Genomic DNA, 23128 nt, shown 5'->3' with positions numbered 1-23128 from the left:
GGTAAGTGGCTGCTGCTGCTAAGTTCCAATCTACTATTTCCAATACTGCATGTACAAATCTGATTTTTACGCGTTGGCTAATACCGCTGGGCCAAACAGAACATGTTTGCAGAATGGATGTGGCCCACAGGCTACAAGTTAGCAATGTCTGCCAGGGCTAAGATGGAGCTAATTCCAGTGTGACTTCATTCCTTCACCCCTGCCATGGATGTTCACAGGGTCTCTACTCCAGGCTAGGTTATAAGTAAATAAATCCCTACTGTTTTCATGTGTGCCTATATTATTGTCTCCATTTTATATAGGAAAAGACAAGCACAAAGAGGTCAAATAACTTGCCCTTGGTCACAGGGCTGGGAAGTACGGAGGTGGGATTTAACTCAGACCGTTCCTAAGCCTAAGGTCTTGTCCCAAAGGGGGACTCAAAGGATAGTGTTAAACCGTGGATTTATGCAGCACGCTTCCAGAAGAGGCGACTTTTAACTCGCCTAGAAGGTCGAGTTCAGCAAACAAGACGGGGAGGGCAATCAGGCAGAGGAAATCTCTGAGCCAGGATCAAGCCCTAAGATTGGCAGGAAATAGGGCGGCGCCTGTGGCTTAAAGGAATAGGGCGCCGGCCCCATATGCTAGAGGTGGCGGGTTCAAACCCAGCCCCGGCCAAAAACTGCAAAAAAAAAAAAAAAAAAAAAAAAAAAAAAGATTGGCAGGAAATGAGCACGAAAATGTAGCAGGGTCTCCAACGCCCTCTAGTCCACTGTTTTCAGGAGCGTTACCAGCTCTTCACAGCTAGGGTAAGAATGGTAAAGAAAGGGGCGTTTACAAAAGCCCCAACTGCTGAGCACGCCTGGAGGGTTCCCGCCCCGCGCCCCGGGCCAGCGGGGACCACAAGTCCCGTCGGGCAGCGCGGCGCGCAGGGAGCCCCGCGGCCCCGCCCCGGCCCCGCCCCCGCCACGCCCCTCGCAGCCCCCTCCCGCCGGGTCAGCCCCGAGGAGTTGCCCGGTGGCCGCGGCAGACGGAAGCCGAGCGAGAACTCCGGCGGCCGCAGGATGGGGGACTCCAAAGTGAAAGTTGCGGTGCGGGTCCGGCCCATGAACCGACGAGGTGAGAACCGAGCCCGCCCGGGCCGCCTCGGCGGAGGCGGCAGGTGCCTGGCGCGCCAGCCCCTCGGCCACCGTGGGGGGTCCGGCCGGCCCCGCCCCTGGAGTCCGCGGCGGGGCTGGAGGGCGGCCTGGGCACCCCGGGATCCCTCGCGCGCCACCTCCGGCGCGGGCACGCCCCTCCCCGGCCCGGGGCGCCCGGGGCCCCAGGTCCCGGCCCGCCGCCCTTCCCGCTGCCCCTTCCGCCGGGCGCCCCGCCCCGGCCGCCCTCTCGCCTGTCCGGGAGGAGCCCCCGGCCCCCGCCCCGCCGCGTCCCCTCCGGTCCCCGCCAGCTGTCACCGCGGCCCTGGCCCTCACCCGGCTGCGGCCACGGGACGGCCGGGCACCCCTGGTCTCTGCTCCAGTCGCCCCAGCCCGCACTTTCGTGGCCTGCGACCCTGACGCCCCTCATCTTGGGGTGTCGCTTCCTAAAGTTGTAAATCCCTTGGGGTTGGGCAAAAAAGAGATACTTTTTTCTTACTGTTGAGAAATTTTTGGGTTTACTTGAAGTCCTATTCGTCATCTCTCAACAATAAATAGTTTGAGTGCCAAGATTCTTGTGAAATTGTATCTTTCAGACATTCTTTTTAAGTCTGTAGGGAGGGTAGAGAAATGAGCACATTTAAATCATCTGTGGAGAGTCAGGTGGCGTGGAGAGCCCCCAGCTGCAGCTCAGGAGAGGAGGTGGGCTGGTCTTGACTTTGATCTATAACTAGCTGCCTGAGTGGGCACGTTACTTTAAATGAGATAATATATTTGAACACATCATATACAGGGACATGATGTTGGGATCACTGTTGCAGTCCCAGGAGGTGACTTTGCAGTCGTTATGACTCTTAACTAATCAGAACCATTTGTATTTTTCAGAGTCACTTTATACTCTTTTCCCAGTGTCTTTGTGTATAATCAGGTGTGGTTAATTTTATGTATAAAGTACAGGTGGTTTTCCTTTTCTTGGCTTTTATCTGTGAATATTGAGACCTACATATCAACCAGTGGGCATATACTTTGTTGGTTTGTCCTTCTAGTGGAAGTTAGTTTATCTCTTCTCTCGGAGTTATCTGTTGGAGTTGTTTTGTCCTTTTGTTCCTGCTAAGTCTGCTTAAGGCTGTCAGGTGAGTTTTTCCCTAAGAACTTAATTACTTTACGTTTTCAACTAGGGCAAAATTGAGTCTCAGTCTTTGCCTCTCCAGTTCCATGCTCTGACAAAGTGAAATAACTTAGAGCACCGAAAGTTTTCAGGAACGTAAATTTTTAAATATTCTGGCATCTTTTTATTACATTTAACTTCAAGTTTACCATCACATTGGTTTTTTTTTTTTAAAAGCTAAATGAAACACAACATCTCTGGGAATTGATTCTGAAAGGATGGTTTCAGCACATTCTTAGAATTTCCTTTTCACAAAAAAACTTGAAAATGTCAGTGCTAAAAAGAGGCAGCTTAGGGTGGCACCTGTGGCTCAAAGGAGTAGGGCGCCGGCCCCATATGCCAGAGGTGGTGGGTTCAAACCCAGCCCCGGACAAAAACTGCAAAAACAAAACAAAACAAAAAGGCGGCTTAGCATCACAGAAAGACTTCTCTCTTTCCCCATTGGTTTTATTTTTTAAGAGGAATTATCCTTTTTATTTATAAATTGCCATCGAGAAGATCATAATAAAGAGTTTAGAGGAATGCCTGGAATAACAATCTTAGCTGTGGAATGGAGGTTAGCTGTTCCTTATTTGGAACTCATTTTAAAATTAACAGTTACACATAGATTCCATTACCCTAGAAATAGAAGTGCACTATTTGTGGGAAAATGCCTCTTCAATTCACTTGGTGGCCTCTCTTAGCCTTGTATTTCTTATCATGCATATGAACTTATTTCACTGATTACCACAGGTAATTACAGTTAGTTCTTTTTCTGTGTTGTCATGAAGTATTTTTGTACCTAAATATAAAGGTACGCCATGGCAGTCTACCTAGGGTGACAAGAGTGGAGACTCTGTCTCAAAAAAACATGTAAAGGGGCAGTGCCTATGGCTCAGTGGGTAGGGCGCCGGCCCCATATACGGAGGGTGGCGGGTTCAAACCCGGCTCCGGCCAAACTGCAACAACAACAACAAATAGCCGGTGTTGTGGCGGGAGGCTGAGGCAAGACAATTGCCTAAACCCAGGAGTTGGAGGTTGCTGTGAGCTGTGTGACGCCATAGCACTCTACCGAGGGTGACAAAGTGAGACTCTGTCTCAACAGACAAACAAAAAAACATGTAAAGGTTGTTTATGGAATTCAATGTAGTGGAATTCTAAAGTCAGTGATTTTTAAAATTAGTATCCAGATTTGAATAAAAAGGCTAAAACAAAACCAAATTCCTTTTTAGTAATTTTGAAAAGAATCATTCATTTGAATAGTTACTACTTCTGGGGAAATTAATGTATTAAGTGATGAAACATAATTATGTAATTGTTTTTACAATAGCATATAAGCGCAGGAAGCATACTTGTAAATCACTCTTCACAAATGAGAATGGGGATGAGATGGGTTACTGTGTAGACTTTGATATTTGGAACCACATTAACCATCTTTTGAGGAATATTGGAAAATGCCCAGAAACCTGTGGTGTACCATTAAGTTCTTCACGTGACTGAGTGCCTTGATTATGCTAAAGTGTTTGGATTCTTAAGGTGGTTGGTGGGTTTACTATTTAACTTTCATTATGGAAGTAAGAATGTTTTTGTCTTTTTGCTAAACTCTACATGGGTTTGGGAGACTTAATTATTTGAATATTAAGCATTAGGACCTAATTCAGGAATAGCAAGAGTTATAAAGGCTAATTTGTCAGTAAAGTTTTTCCAGTTATGCATTCTGACATCATGCTAATAAAACAAGCAAAATTGGGAAGGAAAAAGTTCTCCTACATCCTCTGTCCTAATAACTTATTTTCATTCCGGTTTGTGCTTACATGCAAATGTGTGTAATTTTATATAGTTTTTTTTTTTTTTTTTGCAGTTTTTGGCCGGGGCTGGGTTTGAACCCGCCACGTCCGGCATATGAGGCTGGCGCCCTACTTTTTTGAGCCACAGGCGCTGCCCAATTTTATATAGTTTTAATAGTACATTTATTTTTGCTTTTCTTCATCTGAGATACAAAGCTAAGCAGCTAATGAAAAAGGGGCAAACTTTTGTCATGAGATCTTGTGGTTCTATTTGCAGATACTGTTTTATAATGTCATTCAGATCGTATCTCAATAGATACCTCTTGGGTGCTTGCTTGTACAGTGTAGAACAGCATGCGTACATTATTAACCAGTCTAATCATTACATGAGGTGGAAGTTTGATAGGCATAATTGGTGGTATTAGTTCAGGAACCTCTGTTTTGGGAATTTGTTGTTTTATAACTTCAGATAGTTTATTTTTTCACTTTTAAAGCAGAGTCTCAAACCGTCACCCTGGGTAGAGTGCCATGGCATCATAGCTCACAGCAACTTCCAACTCTTGGGCTCAAGTGATCTTCTTGTCTCAGTTTTTCTTCTCTCTCTTTATTTATTTATTTATTTTTGAGACAGAGTCTTACTATGTTGCCCTAGGTAGAGTGCTGTGGTATGACAGCTCACAGCAACCTCAAACTCTTGGGCTTAAAAGTGATTCTCTTGCCTCAGCTTCCCAAGTAGCTGTGACTACAGGTACGCACCACGACACCCGGCTAGTTTTTCTATTTTTAGTAGTGACAGGGTCTCAGTTTGGCTCAGGCTGGTCTTGAACTCGTGAGCTCAAGCTATCCATCTGCCTCAGCTTCCCAGAGTGCTAGGATTACAGGTGTGAGCCACTGCGCCCAGCCAGTTTTAGGTAGTTTAAAAAATATTAATAGATAGATGAACATTGACTGCCTGCCAGATGTCTAGCTTAGATAGTGTGGAATCTTACTGCCTTTCCTCAAGGGATTTCCTGTGTTTAAATCTGTGTGAGGTTCAACTACCAAAATAAATAAATGTATATAGGAAGTGTTTAGAAAATACTTTTGCTATCCACTTAACCAAAGGCAATGGAACCAGAAAATTACACTAGAAATTGAGGTAGAGACAGGGAAAGGAATATTTCAGGTGGGGTGGGGAATGGAGAGTTTCAGCAGGTGTTTCAAATGAGTTTACTTTGCACTTGATAGTACTTGATGCAGTGAAAGACAAGGATGGAATAATGTTAAATAGGGTCGGTGGGGTGGGGAACCTGTAGCCTTAAGTTAACTTGTGACCTTACTAGTCCTCACTTCAGTGTGGCCTTTTGACTAATTCCAAATTTCACATAACGAATCCTTTTTTTTTTTTTTTTTGAGACAGTTGCAAGCTGTTGCCCTGGGTAGAGTGCTGTGCCGTCACAGCTCACAGCAACCTCAAACTCTTGGGCTTAAGCAATTCTGTTGCCTCAGTCTCAACAAATCCTTTTATTCAAAGGGGTGTAGCAGAGAAAGGTAAAACTTTTCTTGCCTCCTTTGCAGAGAGGGACTGTTATGCAGCTATTAAAATTGATGATCAAAACATTGAAGGTTTCTCTATTGGGGAAAAAGCAGGATGTGGAACTATGTGTAACTGTGATTGAATCTACTAGTAGGACTGTGTAAAAATGTATCCCAAGGGCGGCGTCTGCGGCTCAGTGAGTAGGGCGCCGGCCCCATATACCAAGGGTGGCGGGTTCAAACCCGGCCCTGGCCAAACTGCAACCAAAAAATAGCTGGGCGTTGTGGCGGGCGCCTGTAGTCCCAGCTGCTCGGGAGGCTAAGGCAGGAGAATCGCTTAAGCCCAGGAGTTGGAGGTTGCTGTGAGCTGTGTGACACCACGGCACTCTACCGAGGGCCATAAAGTGAGACTCTGTCTCTACAAAAAAAAAAAATGTATCCCGAAATGGGCAGGAGCGAGAAAGGATACTGCAAAAATGAAGTTGGTTGTTGTAGTTAGGAAGATTTTATTTCCTAAGGCCTTCCTTAGGGTTGCCTCATATCATCATGTTCAGTTTCTTTTTTTTTTGAGACAGAGCCTCAAGCTGTCGCCCTGGGTAGAGTGCTGTGGCGTCACAGCTCACAGCAACCTCCAACTCCTGGGCTCAAGCAATTCTCTTGCCTCCGCCTCCCAAGTAGCTGGGACTATAGGCACCTGCCACAACGCCGGCTATGTTTTGGTTGCAGCCATCATTGTTGTTTGGCGGGCCTGGGCTGGATTCGAACCCGCCAGCTCAGGTGTATGTGGCTGGCACCTTAGCTGCTTGAGCCACAGGTGCCGAGCCTTGTTCAGTTTCTTTTTTTTTTTTGTAGAGACAGAGTCTCACTGTACTGCCCTTGGGTAGAGTGCCGTGGCGTCACACGGCTCACAGCAACCTCTAACTCCTGGGCTTACGCGATTCTCTTGCCTCAGCCTCCTGAGCAGCTGGGACTACAGGCGCCCGCCACAACGCCCGGCTGTTTTTTTGTTGCAGTTTGGCCGGGGCTGGGTTTGAACCCGCCACCCTTGGCATATGGGGCCGGCGCCCTACTCACTGAGCCACAGGCGCCGCCCTCAGTTTCTTTTTTTATTCATTCTTTTTTTTTTGTTGTTAAATCATAGCTGTGTACATTAGTGCAATCGCCTGTACCCATTCTAAGATGCACCATAGATGTGGCCCCACCCATTACCCTCCCTCCACCAAAACCTCCCCCCTCCCTTCCCCTTCCTTGGCCCTTTCCCCATAGTCTTGTGCTATAGTTGGGTTATAGTCTTCATGTGAAAGCTATAATTTAGCTTCATAGTAGGACTGAGTACATTGGATACTTTTTCTTCCATTCCTGAGATACTTTGCTAAGAAGAATACGTTCCAGCTCCATCCATGTAAACATGAAAGAGGTAAAGTCTCCATCTTTCTTTAAGGTTGCATAGTATTCCATGGTATACATGTACCACAATTTGCTAGTCCATTCGTGGGTTGATGGGCACTTGGGCTTCCCTTGTTCAGTTTCTTTTCTTTTTTTTTTTTTTTTTTTTTTTGTGGAGACAGAGTCTCACTTTATGGCCCTCAGTAGCGTGCCATGGCTTCACACAGCTCACAGCAACCTCCAACTCCTGGGCTTAAGCAATTCTCTTGCCTCAGCCTCCCCAGTAGCTGGGACTACTATGCCCGCCACAACGCCCGGCTATTTTTTGGTTGCAGTTTGGCCAGGGCCGGGTTTGAACCCGCCACCCTCGGTATATGGGGCTGGCGCCTTACCGACTGAGCCACAGGCGCCACCCCCTTGTTCAGTTTCTTAAAGTGTGCTTTCTGGTTCATGTTCATGAGGAAAATGACTGTCATGCGAAAAGATGAGATGAAAAGGTAAACAGTTATTGCAGGCTGCCAGTTAGTAAGTGCCAGTCATGAGACAGGGAAATATAGGAACTTAGAGGAGTGAAGACTTCACTGAGGGGGGAACTTGGTTGGACTTCAGGGAGGAAGCTTGTGATTTGAATGGGTGGGCTGGGGGAGGGGAGGGAAAGGGCAGCATTGATTCACTGAGAGGGAAGCATGGCCGGGGAGAGAGGCACAGAGGCGAGAAGGAGCCAGGCAAGTTCAGGCAGCAGGGAGGAGATTTACCTGCCAGGGAGAGGGATCCTCTGTGGTTGACAAGGGTGGGGTGGGGAAGTTGGGTGAATTGTAGGGAGTCCCGAGTACTAGCTGGGTAGGCCTGAATCTGTGTTGAGGGTGGCTGGTCTGTGTTTAGTTTCTAAGAACTTTGTTTGGGTCTTGAACACAAACACGAAGGAGAAAGATTGTTGGATCTCAAGGCAAGCTTGGAGGCCAAGGTGGGTGACCGATTGCCAGCATAGCTGGGCAGGACTTCAACCGTGTGGTGGAAATGAAGCCATGTGAATGGGTAATGTGAGGAGGCTGGTCAGAAGCAGGCATGGAGTTGTGAGTAAAAGGACAAAGGGAGGTCGGCAAGGTGGCTCATGCCTGTAACCCTAGCACTTTGGGAGTTAGAGGTGGGAGGAACCCATGAGGTCAGGAGGACGAGACCAGCCTGAGCACCCTGTCAAGACCTTGCCTGGAGAAAAGTTAAAAAAAAAAAAAAAAAAGAAAAAGCCATGTTGGTGCAAGCTGGTAGTCCCAGCTACTTGGGAGGCTGAGGCAGGAGGATCGCTTGAGCTCAAGAGGTTGAGGCTGCAGTGAGCTATGATATATAACTGCACTCTAGCCTGGGTGACGGCAAGACCCTTTCTCAAAAACAAACAACAACAACAAAAAATAAGGTAAAACTGAGAAAGTGAGAGGAAGCTTTGAAGACCCCGGAGTTGGCACATAGGTGATCCTGAGACGATGACGGGCAGAAGGTGGTTTTGACCTTAGGTCACTGGGATTCTTTAGCCTTCTCGGAGAGATCACTGACAGATACAGAGCTGAGGGTGAGGGTGGATGGAAATTTCTGGCAGTATTTGCTCAAACAGAAGATCCTTGTTTTACCAGCATCTGCTTGCTATGCTAATAGGGAAGGAGACACAAGTGTATTGCGGCATTGTTTGGCTTCTCCTGTCAATTCAGTGACTGAAATTTGGGTTTATATTAATAGGGCCAAAGGCTTTTATGTTTTATAAAATAAAATACAATTTTGTTAAAATTGGCATAAACTTTTACCCCCCTCATCCGTAAAACAGTAACTTTAACATTAACACTTCTTAAGTTCTGGAAATGGAAGGAACCACTGACGAAACTATGAGTTAAAGGAGATGAATTGAAGCGTTCATTGTGTGGAAGCGGGTTTAGCAATCTCTCTGCTTGCTGATCGTATTACTCTTGTTTCCCACAGAGCTGGTGGGGAAGGGGTCCACGCCACAAAAATCCATGACTTCCCTGGTCTTTCCCGCTCAGAAGCTGCAGTGATCTTTAGAGAATGATACCCATCGGTTCACTGAGCTGTACTGATCGAAGGATAGAAAAGCTACTTTTTGAGAGCTTTCTGTTTGTAAGCTACAGAATTTAGTTTTTTTGTGTATTATTTCATTCTTCAAATCAAACTTTGAAAGGTGGTTATGCAGTTTCTGTTTAACAAAATCTCAGCGAGGTTAAGGTTCCCAGAGCTATGGAAGCAGTATATTGGAGCCCAGATTTCACCTACTTTGCCGTCAGAGCTTGTGTTTTTACTGCTACGTTGGGCGGGATGATCTTTAAAGGGACCTTGCAGTCCTGAGGTTGCATCATTTCCAAAGATGTGGAGGATACTCTGGAAACCTAAGTCCTGATCTTTAACTACAGGAGTTCACAGTCTTTTTGGTAATGAGAGACGCACAGTTCTTTATAAGAATGCATGTATAAGCTAGGTGACGTGGTGCCCGCCATCCTAGCCACTTGGGAGACTGAGGCAGGAGGATCATTAGAGCCCAGGAGTTCAAGACTACAGTGAGCGGCCTCAGCGCCCGTAGCTCAGTGGTTATGGTGGCAGCCACAAACACCCAGGCTGGCGGGTTCAAACCTAGCCCTGGCCAGCTAAATAACAATGACAACAATAACAAAAAAAAAATAGCCGGGTGTTGTGGCGGGTGCCCGGTAGCTGGGAGGCTGAGGCAAGGGAATCGCTTAAGCCCAAGAGTTTGAGGTTGCTGTGAATTGTGACACTGTGGCTCTTTACCACGGGTGACATAGTGAGACTGTCTCAAAAAAAAAAAAAAAAAAAAATTATCTACCTTTTATAAATGGACCCTAGTGAACTTAAGAGTAAGTTAACAGTTGGCTTTTTAGAAACATGACTGGGAGGTAAAGAGAGGTATATGTATGTTTCTGGGTAGCAGATTTAATTTGGAAATTATTATTTATTTATTTATTTATTTATTTTTTAATTTTTTTATTAAATCATAACTGTATACAATGATATGATTATGGGGCATCATACACTCACTTCATAAGCCATTTGACACATTTTTATCACAGTGGTTAACATAGCCTTTCCGGCGTTATCTCAGTTACTGTGCCAAAACATTTATATTCTACATTTACCAAGTTTCGCAAATACCCCTGTAATATGCACCACAGGTGTGATCCCACCGATTCCCCTCCCTCTACCCACCCCCCCCCTTTCCCTGGAAATTATTATTTAATAGAAGAGCAGATTGCTAAATGAGAAACTCAGAACTATTTTGTTCACACTGAGAATGAGGTATTTCCCCAGATGGAACATGAGTTATGTAAAGGGAGTCTCCCAGCCCTGCCTGTATTTTACTATGATGTCATTGGGGCGCGAGCCATAGCTGATTTGTACATTGAAGAAAGACTTGTTTCAAATTATTGTTCACTTTTACAAGGTGACTAATATGCTGGCTGAATAAGCTGAGTTGTCAGATGTTGATATTTTAATATTCATTGTGAGGAATTAGACCTAAAGAGGGATCTTGTTTAGAAATAATATGGGTTTTTTTGCTGGCGGCGCCTGTGGCTCAGTGAGTAGGGCGCCGGCCCCATATGCCGAAGGTGGCGGGTTCAAACCCAGCCCCAGCCAAACTGCAACAAAAACAAAAAAATAGCCGGGCGTTGTGGCAGGCGCCTGTAGTCCCAGCTGCTCGGGAGGCTGAGGCAAGAGAATCGCGTAAGCCCAAGAGTTAGAGGTTGCTATGAGCCGTGCGACGTCACGGCACTCTGCCCTAGGGCGGTACAGTGAGACTCTGTCTCTACAAAAAAAAAAAAAAAAAGAAATAATATGGGGTTTTTAATGTTAGTGGAGTAAATTAATTCATTCCTTTCTTCCTTTTATTATTTTTTTTAAGAGACAGAGTCTCACTTTATTGCCCTGGGTAGAGTGCAGTGCCGTCACAGCTCACAGCAACTCCTGGGCTTAGGCGATTCTCTTGCCTCAGCCTCCTGAGTAGCTGGGACTACAGGCACCCGCCACAATGCCCGCCTGGCTATTTTTTTGTTGCAGTTTGGCTGGGGCAGGGTTCGAACCCACCACCCTCAGTATGTGGGGCTGGCACCCTCTGCACTGCACCACAGGTGCCTCCTCCTCCCTCCCTCCCTCTCTCTCTCTCTCTTTCTTTCCCTCCTTCCTTCTTAAGGGACTCAGGAATATATCAAAGCATTCATGATTCTGAGTACTAGGAAACTCGATTAGTCATGACATAAACTTACAGTACTACTTAACTTTAAGATTACTCTGGTTTTTAATTGGTTTTCAGACTAGTACTAATTAAATCTCAGTCTCATTCTTTTAGCCTTCCTCATGAATAAACAGTTGTCCATGTGTTACTTATAATAATGATGAGTATTTGTCGCTTTTTTAAACCTTAAGTGTACAGTTCGGTAGCGTTGAGTCCATTTCACATTGTTGTTTCACCATCACACTGTCCGTCCACAGAACATTTCTCATCTTGCAACACTGGAAGTCCATAGCCATTAGGTAATAACGCCTGATTCTTCTCCCACCCAAACCCTATAACCCCCACTTGCTTTCTGTCTTTAGGAATTTCATTACTCTAGGTCCTTGTTACAAATGGAATCATTGTCTTTTCGTGGCTGGCTTATTTCACTTAATATAATGTCTTCAAGATTCGTCTGTGTTGTGGTGTTTCAATATTTCCTTCCTTTCTAAGTCTGAATGCTATTCCAGGGTATTTATAGACCACATTTTGTTTATTCATTCATTTTGCACTGGATACTTGGGTTTCTTCCACCTTTCTTTTTTTTTGAGACAGTCTCACTATGTCGCCCTGTGTAGAGTGTGGCAACATCACAGCTCACAGCAACCTCAAAGTCTTGGGCTCAGGCGATCCTCTTGGCTCAGCCTCCCACGTAACGGGGACTGCGGGTGCCTACCACAATCCTCGGCTCATTTTTCTTATTTTTAGTAGAGATGAGATCTTGCTTTTGCCCAGGCTGGTCTCAAACTCCTGAGCTCAAGCCATCCATCTGCTTCAGCCTCTGAAAGTGGTAGGCTCACAGGCATGAGCCACCATGCCTGGCTTATCTTTTGGATTTTTGGTGAGTATTTTTTTTAAAGAGTCTCCCTCTGTTGTCCGGGCTAGAGTGCTGTGGTATCAGCCCAGTTCACAGCAACCTCAGATTCCTGAGCTTAAGTGGTGATCCCACCTCGCCCTCCCAGAGTGCTAGGATTACAGGTATTAGCCACTGTGCCTGGACTGTGTTTTTTTTTTCCCTCCCCCAATTAAATTAAGGATTAAATTTGAAACTGCTGTTTAATTACTGCTTTGCTTTCTAGGCAATTTACAGCAAGATGTTTTCGTAGAGAGTATGTCCTATTTAGAATCTTGTAGCAATTAATTCAACCAACTAGTAACATTTGGTGATACTCTAGCTACAGCGTCTTATATTAATGTGGTTTTCATGCGTCTGATCTTTAACCTTTCTTCCAGTCTCACTGCATGTATTTCTTTGGATACCAATCCTAGGTGTTCTGCTCACACGTCCTTTCAACAGTCCTGTAAACAAGTCTTCTTTCAGTGTTTTCCTTTCCATCAACATAGTTGAGGTGGGAATGTTATTTGATAAAACTGATCTAATAAAACAATTGTTTTCATAATTAAAGATAATCTTTGATAGGTATTTGGTGTAAGGGACATGGTGAGTTGCCATTGTTAGGATAAAATGAGTTTAGGTTTGACGTACATGTTAGTTATCAGGTGATTAAGCCACAATCCCCGTGTGGCATTTTCCAGGGTTCCTTAATCCTATCATTTAATGCTCCCGGATAGTTAGTTGTTTCTCAGGGCACACGTGGGTGGGGGTGGGGGGCTGCTAAGGGGATAGGGGAGAAGCATACAGATGTTGAAGGTCAGTGTTAGATCCCTTTTAAATTCAAGATCATTTGAAATGAGAAAATAGCACTATGGTGAGAAAAGTCATTTGGTTAACCCGCGGTTTCTCAGGCCTGCGTTCTACACATAGTCTTCATGTAAAACTGCGCTTGTGGGTCCTCTGCTCAGACCAAGTGTTCTTGCAAGAAGCTCAAGACTGACTTCGTGGTGGGTGGTGAGATGGTAGATTCTGAGTCACGGTAGACTTTCCGGAGTGTTGGTAACACATTTGTGGATAGTGTAGATTTGACTGTAAGGGGCTAGCCAGTGCAATCCACGGTCAGATACCACTGAGTGGGAGGAGTAATGGTATTGCGATTGCAGACTCCCTTGGAGCTCTGGGGCTGAGCAAAGGGAGAAGTAAAATTGCGTGTTTGGATGGTCGTTGCATTTCTGTGCTTGTCTTGAGTGGAGCTGCGCACAAAGCCTTAGAAATAAACCTGAATGCTTGTTGACCACAGGAGAACACGTTGGCTTTTTTGGGGGTTGGTCTTCCACTGAAGTAAAACTGCTCTCAAGTTTCCGTTTTGATTCTCTTTGCCTGAAAAATGTGGCTAAAAGAAAGAGCACTAATTTCTTCGTACTTCTTGAGTGTATCCTTGAGAATAAATGTAGAATAACTGATGTGAGGAAAGTTAAGTTGTGATCAGCCCTGGGAAGGAAGTTGTTTGTTTTTTTGTGTTTTAGTTAAGTAAAGTAAGACAAGGAAAAAATGACCTTTTCTGACTGTGGAAATGTTCTCAAGTTATAATGAATGTGACATTGACTTTTTTTTTTTTTTTTTCTTGCAGTTTTTGGCCAGGGCTGGGTTTGAACCCACCACTTCTGGCATATGGGGCCGGTGCCCTACTCCTTTGAGCCACAGGCGCTGCCCAAATGTGACACTGACATTTGACCAAGGTTCTAAAGTCCAACACAGTATTGCTTCTTTCCTTAGAGTTTATCTTTTAGTAGTAGAGATAAGGCAAACAGAAGTAGTTTCATACTTTGGGACAGCAAAATAAAGGAATATAAAAATAAAGCTGGCTGCTGTGGAGTAATCCTAGCACTCTGGGAGGTCAAGGTGGGTGGATTGCTTGAGCTCAAGAGTTCGAGACCAGTCTGAGCAGGAAAGAGCAAGACCCCATCTCTACTAACAGATAGGAAAACTGGCTGGGAGTCGTGGCAGTTCCAGCTACTTGGGAGGCTGAGGCTAGAGGATCGCTTGATTCCAAGAGACTGAGGTTACTGTGACCTATAATGACACCATGGCACTCCATCCAGGGTAACAGAGTGAGACTGTTAAAAAAAACGAGAACAAGGGCGGCGCCTGTGGCTCAGTGGGCAGGGCGCCGGCCCCATATGCCGAGGGTGGCGGGTTCAAACCCAGCCCCGGCCAAACTGCAACAAAAAAATAGCCGGGCGTTGTGGCGGGCGCCTGTAGTCCCAGCTGCTCGGGAGGCTGAGGCAAGAGAATTGCGTAAGCCCAAGAGTTAGAGGTTGCTGTGAGCCGTGTGACGCCATGGCACTCTACCCGAGGGCGGTACAGTGAGACTCTGTCTCTACAAAAAAAAAAACAACACAAAAACAAGAACAAAACCAGTTATATTGACACGTGATTCACATCCCATATGATTCAACAAGTCAGTGTTTAGTAGGTTAATAGTTGTACAGCCATCACCACAGAACATGTTCATCACCCCCAAAAGAAAATGACACCTGTTAGCAGTCACTGCTTGGCTGTAGGCAGCCCCTGAATTAGTCTCTGTGGATTTCCCTATTTCGAACATTTCATATGGGTGGAATCATATATGTAGCACACAGGCTTTTTCCCCACTCAGCATGAGCTTCATTCACCTTGTAGCTCTATCTGTGCTCCATCCCTTCTGGGTGAGAACAGCAGGCTGTTCTGTGGATACACCACATTTATCCTGTTATTAGTTGATAGACATTGGAGTTGTGCCCAATTTTTGTCTATCGTGCATATCCACAAATACCGCTGTGAACATTTGTGGCCAAATTTTTTGAGGACATAAGTTATTTCTCTTAATTATGTTTGAGTGGAATTGCTGGGTTGGATTGCTGTTTAACCTTTCATGAACTGCCAAACTCTTCTCCAAAGTGACTACCCATTTTACATTCCCACGGTAATGTGCTACTCTAACAATTTCTTCACATCCTTTGCAACCCTTGTCGTTTTATGTTTTTTTTGTTTTTGAGACAGAGCCTCAAGCTGTCACCCTGGTAGAGTGCAGTGGCATCACAGCTCACGGTAGCCTGCAACTCCTGGTTTAAGTGATTCTCTTGCCTTAGCCTCCTAAATAGCTGGGACTACAGGCGCCCCCACAATGCCCAGCTATTTTTTTGATCGTAGTTGTCATTGTTGTTTGGCAGGCCCGGGCTGGATTTGAACCCTCCAACTCTTGGTATATGTGGCTGACGTCTTAGCCGCTTGAGCTACAGGCGCTGAGCCTGCAACCCTTGTTGTAATCTGTCTTTTGGGTTATATCAATAGTTATCCTTGTGGGTGTGATATAGTATCTCCTGGCGTTTTGATTTGTGTTTCCACAATGTCTTACCATGTGAACATTTTTTTGTGCGTATTAGCCATTTTTGTATCTTTTTTTGAGAGATGCATGTTCAGTTCCTTTGCTCACTTTAAGATTGAATTATAAGGGCGCCGCCTGTGGCTCAGTGAGTAGGGCGCTGGCCCCATATGCTGAGGGTGGCGGGTTCGGACCCAGCCCCGGCCAAACTGCAACAGAAAAATAGCCGGGCGTTGTGGCGTGCGCCTGTAGTCCCAGATGCTCGGGAGGCTGAGGCAAGAGAATCGCGTAAGCCCAAGAGTTAGAGGTTGCTGTGAGCCATGTGACGCCACGGCTCTCTACCCGAGGGCCGTACGTGAGACTCTGTGTCTACAAAAAAAAAAAAAAATTGAATTACAAGAGCTTTTATAATATTCTTTTTTTTTGAGACATAGTCTCCAGCTATTGCCCAGGGTAGAGTGCCATGGCATCACAGCTCACAGCAACCTCAAACTCTTGGGCTTATGCGATTCTCTTGCCTCAGCCTCCCAAGTAGCTGGGACTATAGGTGCCTGCCACAACTGCCCAGCCATATTCTTTTTTTTTTTTTTTTTTTTGTTACAGTTGTCATTGTTGTTTAGCTGGCCCAGCCAGGTTCGAGCCTGCCAGCCTTAGTGCATGTGGCCGGTGCCCTACCCATTGAGCTATGGGCGCCGCTGCTTTTTTTTTTTGTGTGTGTGTAGAGACAGAGTCTCACTTTATGGCGTTCGGTAGAGTGCCATGGCATCATACAGCTCACAGCAACCTCCAACTCCTGGGCTTAAGCGATTTTCTTGCCTCAGCCTCCCAAGTAGCTGGGACTACAGGTGCCCGCCACAACACCCAGCTATTTTTTGGTTACTGTTCAGCCGGGGCCGGGTTTGAACCCACCACCCTCGGTATATGGGGCCAGCGCCTTACCGACTGAGCCACAGGCGCCGCTGCTTTTATAATATTCTGATGTAAATCCCTTATTAGATAAATGAGTTGGAAATATTTTTTCAATTCCCTGGGTTGTCTTTTTCTCTCTCCTTGGTGTCCTTTGAAGCATAGATGTTTTTCATTTTGATTAGGTCTATTTTTTTTTTTTTTTTTTTTTTGAGACAGAGCCTCAAGCTGTTGCCCTGGGTTGAGTGCTGTGGCATCACAGCTCAGAGCAACCTCCAACTCCTGGGGTCAAGTGAGTCTCCTGCCTCTATCTCCTAAGTAGCTGGGACTATAGGCACCCGCCACAACGCCCGGCTATTTTTTGGTTGCAGCCATCACTGTTGTTTGGTAGGCCTGGGATGGATTTGAACCTGCCAGCTCAGGTGTATGTGACTGGCACCTTAGCCGCTTGAGCCACAAGCGCCGAGCCTGATTAAGTCTCCTTTTTTTTTTTTTTCATTATTGGGGATTCATTGAGGGTACAATAAGCCAGGTTACACTGATTGCATTAGGAGGTCTACTTTTATGTATTTTTTTTCTTCCGTTGCTTGAACTGTAGATGTCTCACTAAAGGGATAAATGTAGTATATCCACAGAACATCACAGTTTCTCTGCCATAAAAGAAATGGAGCATGGATACGAGCTGCCATGTGGATGAAGCTCATGCTCAGGGTCACGTGGATTTACGCTTCTGGTTTCTTCTAAGTTTTTTATAGTTTTAGCTCTTATATTTAGGTCTTTGATCCCTTTGGAGTTAGTTTTGAACGTAGTGTAGGGGTCCACCTTCTTTCTTTGGTATGTGGATATCCAGACGTCCAGCAGCATTTGTTGAAAAGATTCTTTTTTTTTTTTTTTTTATTGTTGGGGATTCATTGAGGGTACAATAAGCCAGTTACACTGATTACAATTGTTAGGTAAAGTCCCTCTTGCAATCATGTCTTGCCCCCATAAAGTGTGACACACACTAAGGCCCCAGCCCCCTCCCTCCATCCCTCTTTCTGCTTCCCCCCCCCATAACCTTAATTGTCATTAATTGTCCTCATATCAAGATTGAGTACATAGGATTCATGCTTCTCCATTCTTGTGATGCTTTACTAAGAATAATGTCTTCCACTTCCATCCAGGTTAATACAAAGGATGTAAAGTCTCCATTTTTTTTAATGGCTGAATAGTATTCCATGGTATACATATACCACAGCTTGTTAATCCATTCCTGGGTTGGTGGGCATTTAGGCTCTTTCCAGATTTTGGCGATTGTAAATTGAGCTGCAATAAACAGTCTAGTACAAGTGTCCTTATGATAAAAGGATTTTTTTCCTTCTGGGTAGATGCCCAGTAGTGGGATTGCAGGATCGAATGGGAGGTCTAGGTTGAGTGCTTTGAGGTTTCTCCATACTTCCTTCCAGAAGGGTTGTACTAGTTTGCAGTCCCACCAGCAGTGTAAAAGTGTTCCCTTCTCTCCACATCCACACCAGCATCTGCAGTTTTGAGATTTTGTGATGTGGGCCATTCTCACTGGGGTTAGATGATATCTCAGGGATGTTTTGATTTGCATTTCTCTAATATATAGAGATGATGAACATTTTTTCATGTGTTTGTTAGCCATTCGTCTGTCGTCTTTAGAGAAAGTTCTATTCATGTCTCTTGCCCATTGATATAAGGGATTGTTGGCTTTTTTCATGTGGATTAATTTGAGTTCTCTATAGATCCTAGTTATCAAGCTTTTGTCTGATTGAAAATATGCAAATATCCTTTCCCATTGTGTGGGTTGTCTCTTTGCTTTGGTTATTGTCTCCTTAGCTGTACAGAAGCTTTTCAGTTTAATGAAGTCCCATTTGTTTATTTTTGTTGTTGTTGCAATTGCCATGGCAGTCTTCTTCATGAAGTCTTCCCCCAGGCCAATATCTTCCAGTGTTTTTCCTATGCTTTCTTTGAGGATTTTTATTGTTTCATGCCTTAAATTTAAGTCCTTTATCCATCTTGAGTCAATTTTTGTGAGTGGGGAAAGGTGTGGGTCCAGTTTTAGTCTTTTACATGGAGACATCCAGTTCTCCCAACACCATTTATTGAATAGGGAGTCTTTCCCCCAAGGTAAGTTCTTATTTGGTTTATTGACGATTAGGTGGTTGTAAGATGTTAGTTTCATTTCTTGGTGTTCAATTCGATTCCAAGTGTCTGTGTCTCTGTTTTTGTGCCAGTACCATGCTGTCTTGAGCACTATGGCTTTGTAGTACAGACTAAAATCTGGTATGCTGATGCCCCCAGCTTTATTTTTGTTACTTGTTGAAAAGATTCTTCTTTCCCCATTGGATTGTCTTGGCACCCATGTGAAAATCAGTTGACCATGGAAGTGACAGTTAATCTCTGGCCTCAGAATTTTGTCCCATTGGTCTGTATGTCCTTCTGTCCTTAGACTAGTGCCATATTGTGTGGGTTACTGTAGCTTTTTTTTTTTTTTTTTGTAGAGACAGAGTCTCACTGTACCGCCCTCGGGTAGAGTGCCGTGGCGTCACACGATGACAGCAACCTCTAACTCTTGGGCTTACGTGATTCTCTTGCCTCAGCCTCCCAAGCATCTGGGACTACAGGCGCCTGCCACAAAGCGGGTTGGCCGGGGCCGGGTTTGAACCCGCCACCCTCGGCATATGGGGCCGGCGCCCTACTCACTGAGCCACAGGCGCCGCCCTGATTACTGTAGCTTTGTGGTAAGTTTTGAGGTTGAGAGTTTGTCTTCTCTGTTTTTCTTTTTCAGGATTACTTTGGCTATTCTAGATCTTTTGCATTTCCATATTGATTTTAGGATCCCCTTGTTGATTTTTGCAAAAAAGCCAGCTGGCATTTTTGATAGGGATTGCCTTGAATCTGTAGATCATTTTAGGGAATATTGCCATCCTAACAGTATTCTTTCAGTTCATGAACATGAGATATCTTCCCATTTGTCTTTTATTTCTTTTTAAACTTAAAAAAAAGGACATCTCATAGTTACACATATTCTTGCGGTACATATGATATTTTGATATGTGTATACAATGTGTAATGATCAATCGGCGTAATTGGCATGTCCATCACAAGTCCTTAAATGTCTTTGAAAAGTGTTTAGGGGGCAGGTGCCATGGCTCATGCCGTAATCCTAGTACTCTGCAAGGCTGAGGCAAGTGGATTCATTGAGCTGAGGAGTTTGAGACCAGCCTGAGCAAGAGTGAGACCCTGTCTCTACTAAAAAAAAAAAAAAAAAAAAAAAAATAGAAAACCTAGGCAGGCATTGGGGTGGGTGCCTGTAGTCCTAGCTTCTGGTGAGGCTGAGCCAAGTGGATCCCTTGAGCTCAGGAGTTTGAAGTTGCTGTGAGCTATGACACCAAGGCACTCAACCCTAGGGCAACAAAGTGAGACTGTCTCAAAAAAGAAAAAAAAATTGTTTTGGTCCTGGGTGAGGTCTCAAGTCTGTAATCTTAGTGCTCTGGGAGGCCAAGATGGGTGGACTGCTTAAGCAGTCCTTAGGTGTTTGAGACCAGCCTGAGCAAAGTGAGACCCTGTCTCTACAAAAAATAGAATTAACTGGGCGGCGCCTGTGGCTCAAGGAGTAGGGCGCCGGTCCCATATGCTGGAGGTGGAGGGTTCAAACCCAGCCCTGGCCAAAAAACCACACACACACACAAAATAATAAAATAAAATGCTAAAAAAAAAAAAAAAAAAAAAAAATAGAATAACTGGGAGGCGCCTGTGGCTCAGTGAGCAGGGTGCCGGCCCCATATACTGAGGGTGGTGGGTTCAAACCCAGCCCCGGCCAAACTGCAACAAAAAAATAGCTGGGTGTTGTGGCGGGTGCCTGTAGTCCTAGCTACTTGGGAGGCTGAGGCAGGAGAATCGCCTAAGCCCAGCAGTTGGAGGTTGCTGTGAGCTGTGTGACGCCATGGCACTCTACCAAGGGCAATAAAGTGAAACACTGTCTCTACAAAAAAAAAAAAAATAGAATAACTAGCCAGGTATGGTGGCAGATACCTATACTTCCGGCTACTTGGGCGTTTGAGGCAAGATGATTGCTTGAGCCTAAGAGTTTGAGGTTGCTAGCCGGGCGTTGTGGCGGGCGCCTGTAGTCCCAGCTACTTGGGAGGCAGAGGCAGGAGACTCGCTTGAACCTAGGAGTTTGAGGTTGCTGTGATTTATGATGCCACAGCATTCTACCCAGAGCGACAGCTTGAGGCTCTGTCTCAAAAAAAAAAAAAAAAAGTTTGAGGTTGCTGTGAGCTATGACACCAAGGCACTCTATCTACCCTTGGGCAACTGAGTGAGATTCTGTCTCAAAAAAAAAAAAAAAGTGATTTGGAATTTTCAGTGTATAAGTTTTGCATTTCTCTTTTATTTCTAGTATTTTAATATTTTTTGATGCTATTACAAAGGAAATTGTTTCCTTAATTTCATTTTTAGGTTTTCCTTCTAGTATATAGAAACACAACTGATTTTTGTGTATTATTTTTGTATCCTGCAACCTTGCAGAACATGTTTACTCTAATGGTTTTTAGTGGATTTTTTAGGACTCCTTTAATGGATCCTGTATACAGGATGAAATCATCTGCAAATGCAACTTCCATTCTGATCTGGAACCTTTTATTTGTTTTTCTTGCCTGACTGCCCTGACTAGAATCTCTGGGAAAATGTCAAAGAGAAATTGAGTAATAGACATGTTTGTCTTACTCCTGATGTTAGAGGATAAGTCACTCAGTCTGTCACCATTTAGTGAGATATCAGCTGTGGGTTTTTTTTTTTTTTTTTTTTTGAGACAGAGTCTCACTATGTTGCCCTGGGTAGAGTGCTGTGATGTCACAGCTCACAGCGACCTCCAACTCTTGGGCTTAAGTGATTCTCTTGCCTCAGTCTCCCAAGTAGCTGGGACTACAGGTGCCCGTCACAATGCCCGACTGTTTTTTTTTTTTTTTTTGCTGCAGTTGTCATTGTTGCTTAGCTGGCCCAGGCCACACTTGAACCCACTAGCCTCAGTATATGTAGCTGGCTCTGTAACCACTGTGCTACAGGTGCCGAGCCACAGCTGTGGTTTTATTTTTTTTTTTTTTGGCTGTGGCTGGGTTTAAACCCACCACCTCTGGCATATGGGGCCAGTGCCCTACTCCTTTGAGCCACAGGCGCTGCCCACAGTTGTGGGGGTTTTGTAGGTACCTTTTTTATCAGGTTGAGGAAGTTCGCTGCCAGCCCTAGTTTGTTGAGTGTTTTATTATGAAAGAGCGTTGGATTATTGTCTCATGTTTTTCTGAAATAAATTACTTTAAACAGTGACTATTTTTGTTTTTTTTATCTGCAGAAATTGACTTACATACCAAATGTGTGGTGGATGTCGACGCAAACAAGGTTATTCTTAATCCCATCAATACTAATCTTTCCAAAGGAGATGCCCGGTAAGTTAAGAAACAGTGTTATACCCCATGGAGTTTTAAAGAACTGGAAACAGCATCGGCTGCTGAGTTAGGTTTAGTTGAAAAGACGGGGAGTTCTTACTCTGTAGAGATACACTGCTGTCTTCTACAAGCCTGCACACAAGTCGAAGAGATGAGGTCTCTAATTTGGGACAGCAGAGTGCCAGCGTGAGTCTTGTGGGCAGTAATTGTACTAGTAACTCAGGAGAGTGAGCTCAGGTTGTGCAGTCACTGTGGAAGGCTCCTTTGAGGAGATGAATGGAGGCTGGAGGATTAGGAGCAGGTAGAAGGAGTGTCTTCTAGGCTGTTGTTAGCAGGGGTGACTTTTACTTCTGTCCAAATCCTTTCTGTCAGAGCCTGCTTCCTTTCTACCTTTACAAAGGCATTTCTGCAGCCCCCAGTGATTCCTCTGAATACACTGTAATCTGTCTCCTTATTATAGATTGTTTGATCGTTAATTTCAACTCTACAGTAGAGTTTAAGGTCTTTGAGCCAAGAGGGTGAGCACCTGTGTGTCACACCTGGACTTGTCTGGTAGTATGAGCAAGGGGAAGAAAGGGAATTTGGGAAAGAATGAGGAGACTGATTTGAGTCTTTTGTTTCTTTTTTTTTTTTTTTTTGTAGAGAGAGTCTCACTGTACCGCTCTCGGGTAGGGTGCCGAGGCGTCACACGGCTCACAGCAACCTCCAACTCCTGGGCTTAAGCGATTCTCTTGCCTCAGCCTCCGCAGTAGCTGGGACTACAGGTGCCCGCCACAACGCCCGGCTATTTTTTTGTTGCAGTTTGGCCGGGGCTGAGGTTTGAACCCGCCACCCTCGGCATATGGGGCCGGCGCCCTACTCACTGAGCCACAGGCGCTGCCCGAGTCTTTTCTTAGTAATCGGAGGAATGTTAATAAGCTGGGATCAGAGGACAGAAGACCTAAAAAGCAGACAAGGAAATTCGGTCTGCACTGTTCTCAGTAAGACAGTGGCTGTGACAATTTTTGAGTATTAACGACTAAGAGGTGGGTTAGGGAAAGCGGTTACTTGGCCATGTAGAGAATGGGTTAGCGTGGGAAAGACCAGCTCTTCAGGGAGGTGGGCTGTACAGGAATGGAGATGGTGTCGGGCGTGACGCTTTGTATAAATAGATACCTGATAAATGCTTGCAGAGACAATGTTGTGTTTGGCCCTCCGAAAATCTTGAGTTGAGCACTGGACTTGGAATGAGAAAATCTGGAATTGAATCCTTACTTAACTGTTGCTGTCACTGGTTAAAACTTTTTTGAGCTTCATCTGTATGATGCCTGCCTCAGCTATCTCACAGAGGGTCTTCTCTGAAAA

General features: G+C 45.0%; 1 protein-coding gene across 4 annotated transcripts in view; it reads left to right on the top strand.

Annotated features, from left to right (window-relative positions):
• The first annotated feature begins 954 nt into the window (after positions 1–954).
• The window catches only part of KIF13B (kinesin family member 13B), a 166105-nt gene continuing 143931 nt past the window's right edge, over positions 955–23128 (top strand). For all 4 annotated transcript variants that reach the window (XM_053578417.1, XM_053578418.1, XM_053578416.1 and 1 more), the window contains exons 1-2: positions 955–1098; positions 21691–21784. In XM_053578417.1, the coding sequence (XP_053434392.1) occupies positions 1044–1098; positions 21691–21784 (149 nt within the window). In that variant the 5' untranslated portion in view covers positions 955–1043. The remainder of the gene's footprint in view (positions 1099–21690; positions 21785–23128) is intronic.

This window comes from Nycticebus coucang, chromosome 24 (assembly GCF_027406575.1).
Source record: "Nycticebus coucang isolate mNycCou1 chromosome 24, mNycCou1.pri, whole genome shotgun sequence".
NCBI classification, from domain to species: Eukaryota; Metazoa; Chordata; class Mammalia; order Primates; family Lorisidae; genus Nycticebus; species Nycticebus coucang.
Note: the sequence above shows the minus strand (reverse complement) of the source record. Positions and strands in the feature narration are given on the sequence as shown.